At 40.3% G+C, this 19151-nt stretch overlaps 1 protein-coding gene and 2 long non-coding RNA genes across 3 annotated transcripts; all 3 read left to right on the top strand.

The window, feature by feature from the left end:
* Positions 1-2552: 2552 nt before the first annotated feature.
* LOC311018791 (uncharacterized protein) lies at positions 2553-5702 on the top strand (the record flags this gene model as incomplete). The annotated part of the gene is made up of 9 exons (XM_084017869.1): positions 2553-2840; positions 2925-3064; positions 3205-3409; positions 3519-3888; positions 4135-4280; positions 4369-5025; positions 5122-5220; positions 5299-5405; positions 5571-5702. Exons 5-9 carry the CDS (start codon positions 4196-4198, stop codon positions 5700-5702), a joined length of 1080 nt encoding a protein of 359 aa, XP_083873995.1. The 5' UTR covers positions 2553-2840; positions 2925-3064; positions 3205-3409; positions 3519-3888; positions 4135-4195.
* Positions 5703-5921: 219 nt separating this feature from the next.
* On the top strand, positions 5922-7086 carry LOC311018610. The gene is made up of 3 exons (XR_014597741.1): positions 5922-5988; positions 6189-6254; positions 7032-7086. It is a non-coding gene; the product is annotated as an uncharacterized lncRNA (long non-coding RNA).
* A 364-nt stretch (positions 7087-7450) lies between these two features.
* Positions 7451-10807, top strand: LOC311018611. Its single transcript, XR_014597742.1, has 3 exons — positions 7451-7477; positions 7593-7701; positions 10645-10807. It is a non-coding gene; the product is annotated as an uncharacterized lncRNA (long non-coding RNA).
* Positions 10808-19151: the final 8344 nt, after the last annotated feature.

The raw sequence follows: 19151 nt of genomic DNA, 5'->3' as shown, positions 1-19151 counted from the left end.
AAGATAGGCAAATGTTTTTTGCAAACGTTGTGTAGCCTATAGTCGGTCTTATTAAACGATTTTAGAGATTTGTCGATGTGTTGGGAGCATAAACGATTTTAAGATTTGGACTTTTGACAGTCATCTGTAGTCCAAAACTACGACGGAGTATTAGGGCCCCATGAAGAAAAAAAATATTTTTGCCGTGACGAGATTAAAATCGACACGTCGACATTAAACTCGAAATGTCGAGAATAAAATTGAAATGTCATGTCGACTTTAATCTCGACGTGTCCATTTTCCGTTCCTCTGTCAGCACGCAGACGCTCCGGGCATCCTCCCAAGCGTGCAGCGGATGACACGAAGTAGCCATCCGCTGTAGTAGTGCGGCATTGCCATCATTGGTTGCATTGACGGTTTTAGTCGCTATATTGTTTGGATGGAGGCCTACATCACAAACAATGACCCCAGGGTTATTGCCGACTACTTCGTGTCATCCGCTGCACGCTTGGGAGGATGCCCGGAGCGTCTGCGTGCTGACAGAGGAACGGAAAATGGACACGTCGAGATTAAAGTCGATATGATGTTTCAACTTGATTCTCGACGTTTTGAGTTTAATGTCGACATGTGGACATTAAAGTCGACGTGTCGATTTTAATCTCGTCACGGCAAAAATATTTTTTTTCTTCACGTGTGGCCCTAATACTCCGTCGTAACAGAGTTAAGTTGTAATAAAATAATTACCACAAATTGAATTGACGCAGCTCGTTTCGCTTTAACTAGAGTTGCACCTATCAGCTGTTCATCTCCGCGATATCATTCAATAGACAAAATCGATCGTTAAATATTCGATCTGCCTGTTTAGTTCATACAATCTGTTTATAACTAAGAGATCATAGCACTTAGTTCAGTTAAAAGGGGTAAAAGAGATGAAAAATGTAATAAAACGGATAAAAGTTAATGAATTACTGTTATGTAATAGCCTACTATCCTGTCTCAGATTCTAAATGTTCAATGTCCCCCAGTCAATAGGGTGCTGGGGCTCAGACAGTTCATAAAACATATAATGAGAGAGAGAAACAGATGTAAAGTACAGTATGAGGTAGAAATATATCTCATCATTAATTATATGCCAATAATAGTTAAAGTTGATGCTCTGATGGGACTAATTCGTCTAGACTACAACCACTACTGAATTACGGCCCTTTAAATAGTTTGCTGTGCTGTGAGAATTTATCGTTTTTGATCTTAATTTTTTCTACAATTAAAACATAAATTGTAACATTTTTTTTCTGTCTTTTGTAGATGCATCACTCGATTTTTAGGGATGATTCAAAGCCAGAAGTCAAACGCTGCACAACTTGCTGCACACTTTTCCACTGCCCCCTATGCCCAACTTTCAAACCAACCGTTAACACGAAGCTTCAGTGCCACCTGGAATCCCACATAAAACATTCCATTACATTTAAAGGTGATATATGTATGTGTGTAGAAAGAATATAAGAATGTATGTGTATATGTCTGTAGACAATATTTATGAATGTGTGTCTGCTTACTTTTATAAGTCACTGACTTATTTTCCTCTATCTTTTGCCTGCATTGATCTTAGACAAAAAGATATGCAGGTGCAACCTCAGCTGCAGGGATGGGGGACATTATCATTGCCCCCTTTGTGGCAAAACGATCATTAGGAAGTCGGTTATGGATCTACACCTGAAGTCCTGCACAAACACGCAAGACAGTCCCTCCACCTCAGCTGCCGTCCATACATCCAACCAAAACCCCATCACAGTCAAGACAGCCACCACCTCTCCAGCCCCGACTGCTCCTTCTCCCCAAGCTTCAACTGTTGTGTCTTCCTCTGCCGTCTCTGCTGCCCAGAATAAAAGTACAACCGGTTTGAAAAAAGGAAAATGCCCGCACTGTAAATTAACTTTCTATAAGAAAAACATAGAAAAACATATCCAGAGGACACACAACAAAAAACGAAAGGACATAACAGTTCATGACCATTTAAAGGGCGTCTGTGTGGATGCTACAAATGGCATATCTGCTGTCCAAAGAGCAAGGCATGGCTTCTCTGTGCCAGTACATGTCCAAAATAAAACCTGGGGTCATCTCCATAAAGTACAGTGCGAGTTGGAGGAATGTAGGCAATATCATTTAATGGCAGTAAGAAGTGGGCTTACATTTAGGTACTGTGAACACATCCGCTCACTGCAGTACTGCACAGATACAGCTGAAGAAGAACATCTACAAGAAGAAATCCTATCCCAAATGGTGCAACTGCAATTTTTTGGTGATGCAAAAAAGGCAACTTGTCTGAAAAGGCAAAGAAAAGCTCAGGCGTGTCACGTGCCTCTGTGTGTTGATGTCACACTTGAAGAACCCCAGATGCAGTTGTGTTTCTCTGTCCATGAGCCGACGGTAAACTACTATAGTCGCCTTGGCAGGATCATGGTGACATACAACTCAAAAGAAAACACGTGGCATTGTCCTTGTGCCAAACCCAGGATCTCTTGTGTTCACAAAAACATAAGTAAATGGCATTTATTTCAAATGAACCGCGACATCTTTAAAACAGAGACAGAGACAGCCTGTTTAAGTACACTTCATCAGCACCAGGGCACTGTCTACCCACCATTGGATGGAGAGTTGAAGAGGCTTGTGCAATACATATATACATTTAAAAAGCTACCAGCAGACCTACCTGGTGAAGCCAAAGGTCTTGACTGATTATGTGACTGAGTTGCATCCAACAGAGACGATCTGTACCTTCTGTCCAGGGTCAGTACATCTTGACAAGTCAGCAAGAATCTCCAGCAATGCCAAGATAATCACCATGAATGGTGTAATTAAGAGTAAGTTATTGTTTACTTATTTTTATGATAGTTTGCAATTTTTGAACATGACACCTAAATAGTTACTCACTTTCTTTTTACCAGATGTTTCCACCTATTTCCGGCGATGTCCACAGTGCCAAATGTCCTATAGATACCAAGAGTGGACAGACAGACTCCATAACTTTGACGACCACATTGTATTGAGCCTTGAATTATGTATTTTTTTAAGACACAACTTGCAGGTAGGTGCAATGGAATATTTAGGCTGATGAAAAATGCTCAAATATATTGTGTGTGTGTGTGTGTGTTGTTAATAACTTATTTGTTCATCTAGAATATGCAATGTTTTAAAACAAATGTTTTACTGTTATATCTCTTTCAGAACAACGTCTCTGTGTCCAAGGTGATAAACTCACTGGAAAGCCTTAGGAATGAAACATTTCCTGCTAGAGACACAATCCTCCATGCCTACTACCACTTTGAGGCATTGATGAACCACGATTATTCCTTTTCCTGTGTTTGCTGTGGCTACTACCCGCCAATAGTTGTGATGGATCTGCACAAAAAAGGCGTCTTCAACTTACCTGGTTAGCTACAATGTCTAGTGTGGTTTTAGAGTGTTTAAATGTGCGTGTGCGCACACATACATTCATGCGTACTTATGTGTGTTAACGAAAACATTTTATTTCCTACTAGTGACTGACATGAAAGAAGCCTCTGACGACTTCACTGGTGGCGTGAACATCGAAGAGTTCTGGGATTCTGTTCAACTGGAGATGATTGCACGGGGATTTTTCAAAAGTATTAACATGCTTTCAAATGTCTCCTAACAAACACATCATTAATGTATTGTTTGGTTTGTTATCTCCTAGGTCAAGCAAAAAACACCTTTGCTGTTCATCCTAATTTTGAGCACTGGGCCCCTTGGATTGGGAAGGATACACGTAAATCCGAGACAGTGTTAAACACAGAGTTTGAAAAACGTTCATCTTCAAAGTCCTCCACTGAAGCAGAAGTCAGTATGGTGTCGGAGGACCGGCTTGTTGATGAACTCATGAAGCAGAAGGTAAAGTTGTATGTATGTATTTATGTACTCATGTTTGATTTGCCTTATGCAGCTTTTTTTTTCAATTGCTCTCAATGAGAAGAGAGCTTATGCCATACCCAGGGGCAAGCTACTGCACCCAGCATCTTTCCATATCTTTTACAAGAGTGCCAGGCTTTTTTTTAGAGGGACGGTGCTTTTCTGCCAAATAAACACTATATGTAGACAGAACCTTCGTAATTCTTTCATTCTCTGTATTTTTAAAAGGTTTCAACCTTCAGTGCGCAAGCTCTGTAAGGCCTGCAATTTGGATTCGAAGGGATCGCGGATGGATCTTGTTGTCAGACTGAGGGAGGAAATGAAGACACGTCATTCATATGATAAAATATTCCAGAAAATCTGGGGAGCATCTGGTAATGGACATCGCACATAGAGCATCAGAACTATAAGAGTAATTATTTGAATATTTTATAATAACTGTTTTTCAACCTTTTGTTATAGGTGGGTGGTCAGTGATCCTGTGCCCTCATGGTGTGGTGTACAGTTTGAAGTTCAACCTAAGGGCCGAGTCTCCAAGAGATTATGCCGATCTTCTATTGTCTTGGATGCATATGCCAAATGTGTCTGTTTACGATTTTGCTCGGGGCTTGGCAACTCATGCCAACCTCCGATCCCCAACCTCCCTGCCTTTCCAGCCACATGAAGGGAGACTGGCTGCATCTACCCAAGAGAACATCACAGCAGCACAGCAGAAAAAACTCAGTGTCCCTCTACCATGGCTTACTGAAAAGTTACAAAGACCCGATGAAGATGGACATCCTGTCACTGGTTCCTCAGACCACTATGTTTTATATGACAGATTCCACGAGGCCAACACAAACGATCCAAAGGAAGTCTTAAGAAGGATCAATCTGGTCCCTGAACTGCAGGGTTCTTTTAATAGCCAGGTGGCTGAGCAGCTGTTTTCTAGCATGCAGAAAAACAACTACTTTCTGAACAACATGGCACCATCGACACACATTTTTTTGATGAGAAACCTTGTTCATCATAAAAACAGCAACACAAATGCAAAACTTTTGGAGCAGCAGCTACAGAGAGGACATGAAACACATCAGGGGCAGGACATCTTCCTAAACAGCGTTGGACAAGCAGTTCTTGGTAAATATGAGGTCAAAGAAAAGTATTTCTTTTCCAGTTGTAATTTGTGAAACTGCTTTTATTGAATAATTATGATTTAATTATGATTTCTCAAAGCCTCAGGACCTGGAAGGTCCTTACAGCAACAACCCCCGCCAGTTGGTACCCCTCTGCAGCCAAAAAGGCTTCTCACTGACCCAAACTTGAACAATGGTGGTTAGTAGGTTTTCAAAATAACTATTTTGTTAATTTGTTTGTTAGTATTTTGTTAACTTCAGTTCTCCTTGATGATAGACATGGTCCCATGTGGAGCACACTGTGAGTCCATCACAAAATGTGACCAAGTCGGACCATGCCGAGCGTCATGGACACTGCAAAGTCATCCTGTCCAGGAGCAACTGGTATGTATTAGGTCGCTGTGAAATTTGAAAGGAGCCGTTTGTCCTCTTGACCGAGCCACCCATGAAATTCCTTGGGAAAATATTACAATTTTAGGAAGATATTTTTTATGTGAAATAATTTCTAATGACACTAACACGCACACACACACAAATCTATCTCATCAGCTTGCGTACATCTTGGATATTGAGAGGCCAGGGACGAGGTTGATTGTCAAAACACAGAGGGGTTGCTGCCTGACACGTGCTGACTTTCAGACCCTTGGCCTGAATAACGAAATGGAATCAACCGTAAGTTAACAGCTGATGGATCTCTTTATGTTTAGAGGAAATTAAGTATGCAGTCAAGTTAAACTTTTTTCTGTTTTCTGCAGATAGGAAATGCATGTTTTGAGCTCATCCAACAAATTGCTCAGTCAAAGGTAGAATATTTACAAATCTTTTTCTGAACATACTTTTTTGTTTCTGATGTCTCTGCTCATGATTTCAATTTATTACACAGGGGAAGAGCATATTTGTGGCTGATCTCTATGCTGTTCCGACTTGGCGATATCCAACAGCATGTGACCCACTTTCAAGTTTACCTGTAAGTCTATTATGCCTTATGGTTTCAATTTAAAAGATAAACTCAGGGAACTTAAAACCATACCCATTTACAATAAATGCATAAATCAGAACAATCAGGAAGAGAAGTTGCAGGACAATAAGTTGTTATTCTAAAAATTCTGTCTATATATTCTTCCTGTATTTTCACAGTTTATTTTCAACTTTTTTCACTATTATTAGGATGATATTTACTTCAGAGACGCTGTTGTAATTCCTGTTTGGAAACCTGGACATTTCTTGTTATCTGTAAGTAGCGATACTAACTATGACATGTGACTTTCATTACGCAAATTATGAAATTACGAAAATAGACCAAACTACCTCTTGCACACTGAGTGTACTCCAAATTGTACTTATTTAATGCACATTGTGGTATCGTTTTTTCTAAACTTTCATTTAATGTTCTGAAAAAGAATCAGTATTCCATATTAGACTGTTCAGTGATTGAGTTGGTATTGTGTTGTGTTGTCTTGTCATCTCACGCAATGTTATGTAATTGTCATTAACTGCAATCATAGGTTTTGAACACAGGCCAGAGAGAGATATTCTTTCTGGATTCCAAATGTGAACATGCACAGTTTGGATTTGGCGATCTAGAAATGAGAGAACTGTTGAGGTCACTAACACAAACTTGCATGATGGTTCTTATTGATGTTCCTGATTGATGCAGTTTCAATGCCTTTCTGTTTGTTCCAAAATGTTTGTTCTCCAGATCATGTTCTGATCTGTATAGCAGCCATTTTATGGTGCTGCTTATATATAACATGAATATTGGATATCAACTTAACCTTAGAATTTAACAAGAAATGTCCACATACTGTGAACTCCTAAACTTACAATAAATTGAAACCACTAAGTGAGTTTATATAATGGTACCATAAAAAGCCTGCTGAAATGGTGTGTGTGACTGCATGAAGATCTTGTTCCTGACTAAATAGATTGCGTCATGTGTGCGGTACATGAAAAAGGGCCATATTTTGCATGATTGATATGCTCTAAATGCTGCTGTCTGTTCCATTTTAGAAACCTTTGTCAGTCCCTCAGCCCTGGGCCATGGAAAGAGACGACTGGTTTGGACATCGAGGTAAATATATTGTTGTTTAATGATACTGTGAAACTAGAAGTACAAATACTAACTCATTTCTGACATGATAGGGCTTTCCACAGTATGGCATCGACTGTGGCATCTTCATGTTGATGGTAGGTGTGACTATTGGTCGGATTTATTTACTCTTTGTGCTTAAAAAATATTAACATAAAATTATTGTTTTATTTACAGTATGCCCTTTACAAAGTCATGGATGCACCCTTTGACTTCACTGTTGTAAGTTCCCTTGCTTATTCAAAGCTATCTAAAAAGTTATTTTATATTATGGCTGATATATATTTTTTCTATTTTATTAGACTGATATGCCATCGTTGAGAAAATGGTGGTGTATCATTCTGATTGAAAATCTTGACCTTGGAAGGTAAGGCCAAATTATGTTCACCTTTGTTTGACTAAGAAATGATTACACATGAGTGTCTCTATTGTATTTGTAGTGTATTAATTTCTCTTTCTTCCTTTAATTCTTAATATTTGAGCCATGGCAAACCCTTTGCCCACTGGACCGACACATCTAAGGCTCTTCTTCGGGGTGAGGTGCCACCAGTTTTTAAACTGAAGAAGAGAAGGCGAGATGAAATTCATGAGGTACGTTTTTATTTATATATTTTTAATGCTGTTAATGTTAAGTTGCATTTGTTTGTTCTTTTTTTGTTCATTTACTCCTACAACAATCTTTAATTTCCCTGAATCTTCCACCATTCAGTCATGACAATAATCTTTTGTAAAGAATGTGCCATCCTCCTAGGTGTGATGGTCTTTCATTATTTTAAGTATTTAAAGAGGACAAAATTATTCTGGTGTTCAACTCACTCAGTGTTCAACAGTTTCAGGTCCTCGTCTCTGTAGACAGACTTACCCCCTCCAGTTATGTTTCCCACCACAGTGCCGTTGTTGTCTAATTTGATGTGTTATTATCTGGATGGGCTTGTCTGCAGTCCGGGGTGTAGAACCTTACAGTTCCAAGTCTTAGTTTAAGTAACTAACTGGTTGCAAAAATAATATAATTGAATATAAAATTATTGGGTCATTCCGTGTCATTTCATCAAATGCCTCCCACCTGACCATCTCAGAATGTCCTGAAAAAATTTGAGTACAAAGACACACTTGTTAATAGGACAAATCCAAAATATTAGGTCTCTACTGTCAACAGTTTCCTCATGAAACGTCATTGAATGAAGGGTAGTTTAGACGGTTTTTGGCATCATACTCTGAAAAGCCATTTTTAAACGGCATTATCTGGAAAACTATCTCACCTGTGGCCTTCAAAATTTCTACAGTGTATATCTGTTACTAAAAGCCTCCAAACATGAAATATCAGGGGTGTAGCTCAATGATAACCTAGTATGGTAGGTACTTCAAATGTGGCTTGTTGAAATAAAGTAGTACATTTGAAGAGTGGCTGAGCTCCCATTTTTACAGATAAAAGACTTCTATCACTTCTGCCTCTATCTCTGGTATTAGCTTAAACATTCTACAAAATATGGTCTCTCTTACATTATTAGTTTCACAGATATTAAGGCTCAAAAATGGAAGTAAACACATCTTTGCCCAACTTCAGAGTCATATTCCAAAAAACTGACAACACGTATCAGGTCCAAACTTACTTTTTTTGAAAGATCATATTCTTGTTAAAGTCATATTAAAAAATCAGGAGGGTGTTTTGCCTCATTTTGTCGCAGTGATTTTTTAAAATCCTGATATTGGTGGGGTTTTTGTGGCTCGTTTTGGGCAATTCAATTGTGTTTTTTACCATTTACCAAAGACTTACATGTGCCTAAATGCTACTGATAAATTTAGCCTTACGAAAACATTAAAATATAGCACAGTTGTAGTTACAGAGGCAATGAGTCCTTGAATGTGAGTTAAACATGCTGTAAGCAGCTTTTAATGTCTTAAACCATGAACAAACATATGATAGCATAATATTAAAGACTGTACATTTTGTCATACTTTAAGTATATAAATACCACAACCAAATCAAATAATAATCTTAATTTGAGCATAAGATTTTACATTACAGTACAAAAGTCTCCAAAGTTTGATATTGAATAACAGTTTGTCTCTATGCTCACTGTGAGGGATGACACATTTTTCATCTTTTAGATCCAATTCCTTCGTCACATTCATTAATTTGGCAGTCACTTTAGAAATTGTCTAATGTACATCTCTGCTCTGTTGTGCTCATCTTTTTTGATGGCATACATGCACCCAGTTACTGTAGAGGGAACGTCAAATCTTGCAATTCTATGCTGCAGTGGGACATTGCACATCTTCTCTTCTTGGCCAGTAGAAACTCTTGGCAGGGCCATGTGGGTGCATGAACTGAACCAGTACATCTTCATCTGAAACATCTCTGATACTTCCTATCCACCATTTCTGATCATAACTCACATATTGTCTCATAGTGAGCATAGAGACAAACTGTTATTCAATATCAAACTTTGGAGACTTTTCTACTGTAATTCAAAATCTTTATGCTCAAATTAAGATTATTATTTGGTTTAGTTGTGTAATTTATATACTTAAAGTATGACAAAATGTACACTCTTCAATATTATGCTATGTTTGTTCATGGTTTAAGACATTAAAAGCTGCTTTCACCATGTTTAACTCACATTCAAGGACGTATTGCCTCTGTGCTACATTTTAATGTTTTTGTGAGGCTAAATTTATCAGTAGCATTTAGTCACATGTAAGTCTTTGGTAAATGGTAAAAATCACATTTGAATTGCCCTCCTGTGATGTTTACTGGTAGGATAATAAGACATGCAGTACCAAAAACGGCCACAAAAACCCCACCAATATCAGGATTTTAAAAAATCACTGCGACAAATTGAGGCAAAACACCATCCCGATTTTTTAATATGATTTCAACAAGAATATGATCTTTCAAAATAAGTAAGTTTGGACCTGATGCGTGTTGTCAGTTTTTTGGAATATGACTCTGAAGTTGGGCAAAGATGTGTTTACTTCCATTTTTGAGCCTAAATATCTGTGAAACTAATAATCTAAGAGAAACCATATTTTGTAGAATGTTTAAGCCAACACCAGAGATAGAGGCAGAAGTGATAGAAGTCTTTTATCTGCAAAAATGGGAGCTCAGCCACTCTTCAAATGTACTACTTTATTTTAAAAAGCCTAATTTTAAGTACCTACCATACTAGGTTATCATTGAGCTACACCCCTGATATTTCATTTCTGGAGGCTATTAGTAACATATATACACTGTAGAAAATTTGAAGGCCACAGGTGAGATAGTTTTCCAGATATTGCTGTTTAAAAATGGCTTTTCAGAACATGATGCCAAAAACCGTCTAAACTACCCTTCATTCAATGATGTTTCATGAGAAAAGTATTGACAGTAGAGACCTAATATTTTGGATTTGTCCTATTAACAAGTGTGTCTTTGTACTTGAATTTTTTCAGGACATTCTGAGATGGTCAGGTGGGAAGATTTTCAGAAATTTGATGAAATGACACGGAATGACCCTATTCCAACTTGGTGGCATTTCATTTTCCATTACACAGGGGCCACTTTACAACATTGTGGCTGGAGTTGCCTGGCTGCGTCAGAATGCAGGTTTGCTCAAGGGGAAGGTGGTCGAGCCCGCATTTCCGAATATGGACGCAAAAGAACAGCAGGAGCTCCTGGAAAGGATACGTTCTTCAAATGATGAAGAAGAAAAGTACCCCCTGCTCTTCACATTTGATTTTCAGGAAGACATGGAGGTCTTCCTTAACATGGCAGCTGAGGAGGATCTTCGGGTCAACGCCATGTTTCTGGGTCGCTGGGTGGACAGCCAGTGACATTGCTGTGTGTGTGTGTGTGTGTGTGTGTGTGTGTGTGTTGAGGTTCTGAGTTCAGTTATCTGTTGAGTGTTCTTAATAAAGTGTTATAACGTTTACAATGTATTGATTTTTTGTATGACTTTACTTATTCACTTTGGTTACACACAGAGCTAAGTTAAAACACAGACTTGAGTTTGTCGTATTTAAATATGGGCAAATAAGGTGGTCCAGCAGCACAAGGTAAGACAATATTATAGACAATTAGAGCCAGATATTAAATGAATGATGGTTCAGAGTAAGAATTTAGGAATGCAAAAGTGCTAATAACATATGATAAATTATGTTGGAATGCAGTCGAACCTTATGATATTAAGACAACAGAATGTAACATAGCTAGACCTAATATAAATATGTCAGAAAAGGTGAAGCTAAAGGGGAATTGTTCTAACTATTCCTGTCCACTCATACATAGTATTTAAAATAATTATTAGCCTCAATCTCTGATGCCCTTCAGCTTTACAATACGAGTATCAGTTTGTGTCCTATCAAATATTAAATTGAGATGATTGCAGTATAACACAGAGGGAATCTGAATAAGGTGTGTGTATTTACAGAAAGAGAAGAGCCATAAGCTCCAGCTTAAAGTGAACAGCGAGTGTCAGGTCTTCTGTCCAAAACCGGAAGCGTTTATCCGATTTTATAACTTAATTTATTTCGTTCATTTATGTAAACACATTACTTAACGCCCTTTCATTTATGTAAACACATCGTAACGCCCGATTTTTATTTTATTTTCCGATTTTTATTTTTTATTATCCGATTTCCGGCGTGTGGGTGGATGTTTCTGTCTGCAGCGGAAGTGCGTGTGGGTGGATGTCCGGAGCGTGTGGGTGGATGTCTGCAGCTAGACTCTCTTGAACTGTCTTGCCTTCCTATTCTCCTGTTTGTTGCTCAGAATTGCCTAAAGTTGCCAAAAATAGTCTGGACCCGACCCATTGCTGCGCAGCAGCTATAATTGTGTTTATTTTTTAAAAGTTTAGTTACACTACTCCCTTCTTTAGGAGGAAATGACACACAGCAAAGAAGCAGCGAGGGGAATTGAACCCTGGGTCCCTACAGCAAGGATATAACCCCTCTTTCTGGGGCATCTAAGTGAGCTATACTACTCACTGGACAAAGGCTTTTGAAAGTTTGTTACAAGTCACGTGATCTAGAGATACAGTTTGAAGTTTTGAGTTCAAGGCCTGGTTGATGCAGAGTGACCATGTTAATGCCTACTGAGGTGATGTGTGCATTAGTGACAGACAATTTGAAAAATATTAAACACTTATTTTACAGACAATTTTACTCATGTATTTGTCTCCTCCTCATACTTTTCCATGATCGGCCTCATCCCATGGCTGCTGTACCCTGATGACTGGCTTAGTCAAGTTGTGAAGCTGCACATAAGTTCAGTGATAAAGGAAGGTCTTTAATGTCAGAGGCCAAGCCTTAACTGATGTTAACAAAAAAATCATATTGTAATGCTGACTTTGGGGCTACTGCATCAGGGTTTGTTGATGCCAGGAATTGAACCTTGATCTCCCAGGGGAAAGGGAGAGGGTTGGTGTGTTGGGCCGGCGAGCTGGCCCAATGGTGGCTGTCATGTGTGAGTTAAGAGCTGGTTGCCCCATGGATTGCACCATATAGTCTGGTCTTTACCCTCTACAAACCAGGTGTGACATACCAATAGTGATTACTGCGAACAGAACAGAACAAAGAAGAACAGAAGAGAGAGAGAACAGAAGAAACTTCAGAGAATCAAGGTGAGCTAAATATAATATCTTATTTCAGCATGCTTGACCCTAGCTGAGGACTTTTATGGTGAAAGGTGGATTAAGCATTTGTTTCTTGTTATGTTTTGTTCGTTTGCTTGCTTGTTTGTTTTCTTGTAGAAATGACTTACACAGCTTGGACGAAAGCCGAAGTGTGCCATTGGCTTGAAAAAGCGGGTTTTGCTGAGATTTCCATTATTGTTATAATACGTAACATTTTGAGTACTTGTTACATAACACTGAGAAGTATTTAAACATTATTTAAATCAATGTGAAAACTTTGTGGGGTTCCCTCACTTTCTCATGGTTCTGTTCCACTGTCACAATAACTACATACAGTATGTACTCTGATTCCTTTCATTGGACCATGCATTATTTTATTGTTTGTAGATAGCTTACAATAAGGCACAGTAAATGCACCTTGGATTGATGGAACTCAAACTCTTTTTTGTCTCCCCTTTCTGCCATGTCACCATTGCTGGAGATTACACAAATCCACGACTGAGGACAGCATGGTGTGTCTGGCCTGTCATGTTGCTGATTCCACTGGACCTATGCTGACTTTTGACCTGTTCTCCCCTGGGACCTACACAGCCTGTTCTGTTGGACTATCTTTAAATAAATGTTTTTGTCATTAAAATGTTTTGAATGTTTGTTCAATGTCAACATGATAAATGACCACAATATAATATGAACTAAACTGATCTGTAGAATACAATATGGTTATTTATAGAACCCTCAGAAGACAAGACGGTTATTTGTGAAAACCTTTGAAAAGGGATGTTTTTAGAACCCCCTGTGTGAGGTCTAGATGAAACCCTTGAAACATGAAAGGGTTCTTGGTGGAACTCCTTTTGTAGGTTCTAGATGAAACCCTTGAAAAACGAAAGGGTTCTTAGTGGAACTCCCTGTGTGGGTTCTAGATGAAACCCTTGAAATATGAAAGGGTTCTTAGTGGAACTCCCTGTGTGGGTTCTAGATGAAACCCTTGAAATATGAAAGGGTTCTTAGTGGAACTCCTTGTGTGGGTTCTAGATAAAACCCTTGAAAAATGAAAGGGTTCTTAGTGGAACTCCCTGTGCGAGTTCTAGATGAAACCCTTAAAATATGAAAGGGTTCTTAGTGGAACTCCCTGTGTGGGTTCTAGACGTAACCCTTGAAAAATGAAAGGGTTCTTAGTGGAACTCCCTGTGCAGGTTCTAGATGAAACCCTTGAAATATGAAAGGGTTCTTAGTGGAACTCCCTGCGTGGGTTCTTTGTAGAACCTCTCATGGGGGTTCTGGGTGGAACCTTACACACACAGTTCTAGGTATAACCCTTTATGTGGGGTTCTCGGTAGAACCTTCCAAAAGGGTTCCAGGTGGAACCTTTATAAAAGGTTCTACCTGGAGCCAAAAAGGGTTCTCCTATGAGGACAAGCCGAAGAACCTTATATGGTTCTACTTAGCACTTTTATTTCTAAGAGTGTAGCCACGGTGTGGTGGAGTGTTTTCATTTTGATGGACTTATGTTCAAGATCACTGATCTTCACCCTGCTGACTGTGCAGAAGTCAGACATACAGTGATGGGATGTTTCACCTTTGCTATATTAATGAGGAGCTCATTTCAGCTGACAAACTAACCTACACTTTAAGCTGAATCGCTTTTTGACAAATATCAGTTGAGAAAACTCAAACTTCTTCTGATGGCTAAAAGTTAACCTGTAACGATCAGAAACCCTGAGATGCTCCATTACAGTTTTTTTTATAAATGTTCCTGAGATATTTTGTTTACCTGAATAGAATGTGTGTCTCAAAACATTTTCTGGAATATTTTGGAAAAACTGGTTTGAATTGAGTATCTGGAACTGCCTGAAGTCTGTATTCTTTCTAATAGCCATCAGGGGCGACTCCTCTGGCTGCAACAAGAATATTATGGTAAATGGACCTGTATTTATATAGCGCATATTCTACTCGCTATTGAAGGTGCTTCACACTACATAGTCACTTTCACCCGTTCACACACACATTAATTCACTGATGGCCAAGGAGCCGCCTGCGCATCAGGATCTAACTCATTAACACACATTCACACGCCGATGGCGCAGCATCAGGGCAATTTGGGGTTCAGTATCTTGCGCAAGGACACTTTGGATTCAAACCACCAATCTTCTGATTGGAGGACGACTCGCTCTACCTCTGAGCCACAGCCACTCAGAGGTATAGAAGTCTAAGATAAAATCAACCGAGTTCTCACTTGATATATTACCCCAATGAGCATTGTCAAAATTAGTTTATGGTCTCAATCACCGTGTCAAGTCTTCTTCAATACATCATGATGTTCATTTAGTAAATCATGGTCCCATTTAAAGTAAAATGGACGATGCAGGGTATGCTTTAGGGCGTGGCTACCAAGATTGACAGCATCAATGGCGTTGTCCAGTCTGGGAGTTGTCCATACTTTCCTCTTTCACAGTGTGATTTCACTTCATAAGGGTTCATTGTAACAGTTTGGCTGCCTAAAATCGGCTCGTTCAGCATTGGATTGTACTTAGCTCCATCCCTGCTGGTTTATATTCAGACCAGCTTGGAAATGGATGAATGTCTCCCGTGACTCGATACCCATCAGTGAGCAAATTCTTCAATCTCACTACGACTTATTAATCAGTTGGACCCTGCAGGGATTTTTTTTTCTTTAGAGCCCAGCTCAGCCACCCTGACCAGCTGCTGTCTATCTCTTCATATAAAAGTGGCATCAAACTAACGGCAGAAAATGAATAAGTCTGGATTGTGAACTGATAAACCGATCTCTCACTACACCTGCTGGACATGCCACAGATATCTAAAAATTGACTCCCACATGTAGGGCTGATACAGTCTGGTCAATACTTGTAATATGAATATGAATGTGTAACACACTCTCACTCTGAGGTTTTACAGTCTGCTGTTAAACATCTTAGCTGGTTATTGCACTGGTGCATTTTAGTGCCTGCTGGGACATACGGCCGCTGCAGGACGGACTCATAAATTGCTGAATAACAGTCGTATTAATGCCACCCTCCATAAAAGTGATGTGTTCGCTGCTGCTGACCGGATGACGAGGATCGTAAATATCGGCACCCACTGTCCAGGCAGATCGAGAAGGAAAACGTCAGCACAGAACGCGAAGTCCCAAATTATCAGATTCACCGCCATGCCACTATTTTATCATTTATTTCTTGCGTAATTTGGTGCTTGGCTAGCATTTAAGTTACTGTAAGAAGAAATTCTAGCCTTTTTTTATGGTGTTATTTACCTTTCGTCTTGAATCTTTTTGGTCCATGGAAGAATTTTTACAATATTCTTTACAATATTCCAGTAGTTGTAATGCTGAGTAGAGGTGCACAGTATCATGTATCATTTTTCTGATTACAGAACTAGGCTTTTGAGTCCTCAGCAGACTTATCAGGTTGTTTCTGTGGCTTTTTCATTTTTCAAGATGGTGATTCAGTAGAGTCAGTTCACTTTGATGATTTGATTTTAAAGATTACTTTGTGCAGGTCTGGTTTAGGAAAATATGATTTTCTGGGTTAAAGTAAGGTTACATGGTGTCATGGTACAATACAATAATACACGTATGGTTGATGTTTGGGAATGATTGTGATCATGCTTTTTTAACAGATGTTAAAAAAAGCTCTCTAAAACCTTGGAACGTGCCGCCTACAACCAACTTTCATCCTATCTCTCGCAGAACAACCTCCTTGACTCTAATCAATCAGGATTCAGGACTGCTCACTCCACTGAGACGGCCCTCCTCACAGTGATTGAGTCCCTGCGAGATGCCAGAACCTCATCCCACTCCTCCGTTCTCTCCTCGACCTATCTGCTGCATTCGACACAGTCAACCACCAAATCCTCCTCTCCACCCTGGCTGAACTTGGCATAACTGACTCTGCTCTAACCTGGTTTACATCATACCTGACAAATCACACCTTTCAGGTCACATGGAATGGTTCTATGTCCAAACCCTCGCATGGACCTGTCGGTCACTGTCAAAGACATCACAGTATTGCCGTCGTCAACTGCGAGGAACCTGGGTGTAATCCTCGATGACCAACTATCCTGCACCCCCAACATCACTGCTGTGGCCTGATCCTGCAGATTTGCCCTCTACAATATCCGCAGGTTTCTGACCTTCGTCACAAAGGATGCAACGCAACTCCTGGTCCAAGCACTGGTCATCTCCCGCCTTGACTACTGCAACTCTCTCCTGGCTGGACTCCCGGCCTCTGCGACTAAACCATTGCAGTGTATCCAGAACGCTGCAGCACGCCTTGTCTTCAATCTACCCAAATTCTCCCATGTGACCCCCCTCCTCCGTGACCTCCACTGGCTCCCTGTTGCAGCACGCATCCAATTCAAGATGATGGCCTTCAAGGCCATCAATGGAACGGCACCCATCTACCTTCAAACACTGGTCAAACCTCATGCCCCGAAGCGAGCACTTCGCTCCTCTACTTCAGCTGGCCGGCTGGTGCCACCATTGCTGAAATCAAACAAATGTCGCTCAGCAAAGTCCCGACTCTTCTCTGTTCTGGCGCCTCAGTGGTGGAACGAACTCCCGACCAATGTCAGGACAGCAGAGTCGCTTGCCATCTTACCTATAGCACTTTGATCATAGCACTTTTGCTCTTAAGGTATGTTTTGCGAAACAGCTACTACTCAGACGAGGATCTAACACTTCTATATTTAGCTCTTACTTTATCGGCAATGATATGTTGTGGTTTCTTTGTTTCTTTCTTTTGACAAATGTACTTATTTTAAGCCACTTTGGACAAAAGCGTCGGCTAAATGACCTAAATGTAAATGTAAATGTTAAACAAGTGCCAAAAACTGCAGTTCCTCAAATGGCCACTTGAGGCTGGCTCCCAGAAGTGAGTCAATTCCCAAAATCCCCATGTGAAAATGCCCAACATTACAGCAGAAACAAAGTCATGTAACCATAGGTAACCCCTTTATTTGTGGAAAAGTGCTGAGGGAGGGAGTCACCACCTGAGTATCAGCATGAACCAGTTTGTACCAGCCCTTTTAGTCTTCACAATTCACAAAAGAACTCTGCTGCCCGTATGCTAACCTCCACCCGCCGCTCTGACCACATCACCCCTGTCCTCCTTGACCTCCACTGACTCCCCCTCAAATACCGGATTGAGTTCAAAATACTACTGATCACCTTCAAAGCCAGCAACAATCTGGCCCCTCCCTACCTCTCTGACCTCCTCCACCGCCACACCCCTACCCGTTACCACAGGTCTACTAATGCCAACCTCCTCCAACCCATCAGGACCAAGCTCCGGACCTGGGGCGACAGAGCCTTGCGACAGCCTCCCCTCCCTCTGGAATGCCCTTCCCAGCCAGATCCGCAATGCCAACAATCCTTCAAAACAGCCCTCAAAACTCACCTTTTCACACTTGCTTTTAATCTTTAAACTTGCTTGTGTTTTTTTTCTGTTGTTCTGTTTTCTGCTGGCTTGCTTGCTTTGTTGTGGTTTGTTTTGTTTTAATTTCGTCTGTTTTTTGTTGTAAAGCGTCTTTGAGCACCTGGAAAAGCGCTATATAAAACGTGTCTATTATTATTCATTTAACCTTCAGTCTAAGGACACAGGTATGAATAATTCTGAGGTTTAAGAACACATCATGAATCTGATGTAGACTTTACTTTGGACATTTCTTATGAACAAATATTGGTGAATGAGACCAATTTATTGGATGAATGTAAAGAAAATATTCGTACCTTGACTGTGGAAGCATTACATAGTAAATAAGTTATTTCTTTACAGCTGTTACCATATTAGATCTGATCATTTCATGAGCTCTGGTATGACCTGGTCATTAATGAATAAATCCTAATCATCTTGTTCTCATTGCAGCTGTCTTGTCATCGTCACGTCCTCCTCGCTGCGGTGTCGTCGTCCTCTGGTTGTAACTTTGCCCGAAGTGACTCCACGTCCGTCTGCCTGTGCTGATGCCTCACACTGGGGAAGTAGCAGGTGGCACTTCCTGCTGTCTGACGCCATGACGACGGCTGATGCCCTGCCAGCAGCACATCTGCGATTGGCTGCTAGACGTGAGGAGTGCAGCTCCTGCCGTTGGTGACCTTTCAGCCCAAGATGCTCTGAGTCAGCGGCGATGACGCGTTCACCATGAGTGATGGACTCAGGATGTGATGTCACATCAATGTCAAATGTTTTTAAAATGCGAGCCGTCAATCAAACGTCACATGAATGACCGGCATCAGGGGAAGTTGCCGCCAGCACGTCACTGCCCCATTACTTCCATCTGATCATTGAACACTCCGGTTGTTTCCCCATCATCACGTGTGTCTCATTAATGTTTAATGTTGAATTAACAGCCGTTTTACACAGATGCCAACATGACAAACCAGCCTCACAAAGCAAACAAATCATCCGTCTGACA

Source organism: Eutrigla gurnardus, assembly GCF_963514095.1.
Source record: "Eutrigla gurnardus genome assembly, chromosome: 9".
Taxonomy (NCBI): Eukaryota; Metazoa; Chordata; class Actinopteri; order Perciformes; family Triglidae; genus Eutrigla; species Eutrigla gurnardus.
This window is presented reverse-complemented; position numbering and strand designations above follow the sequence as displayed.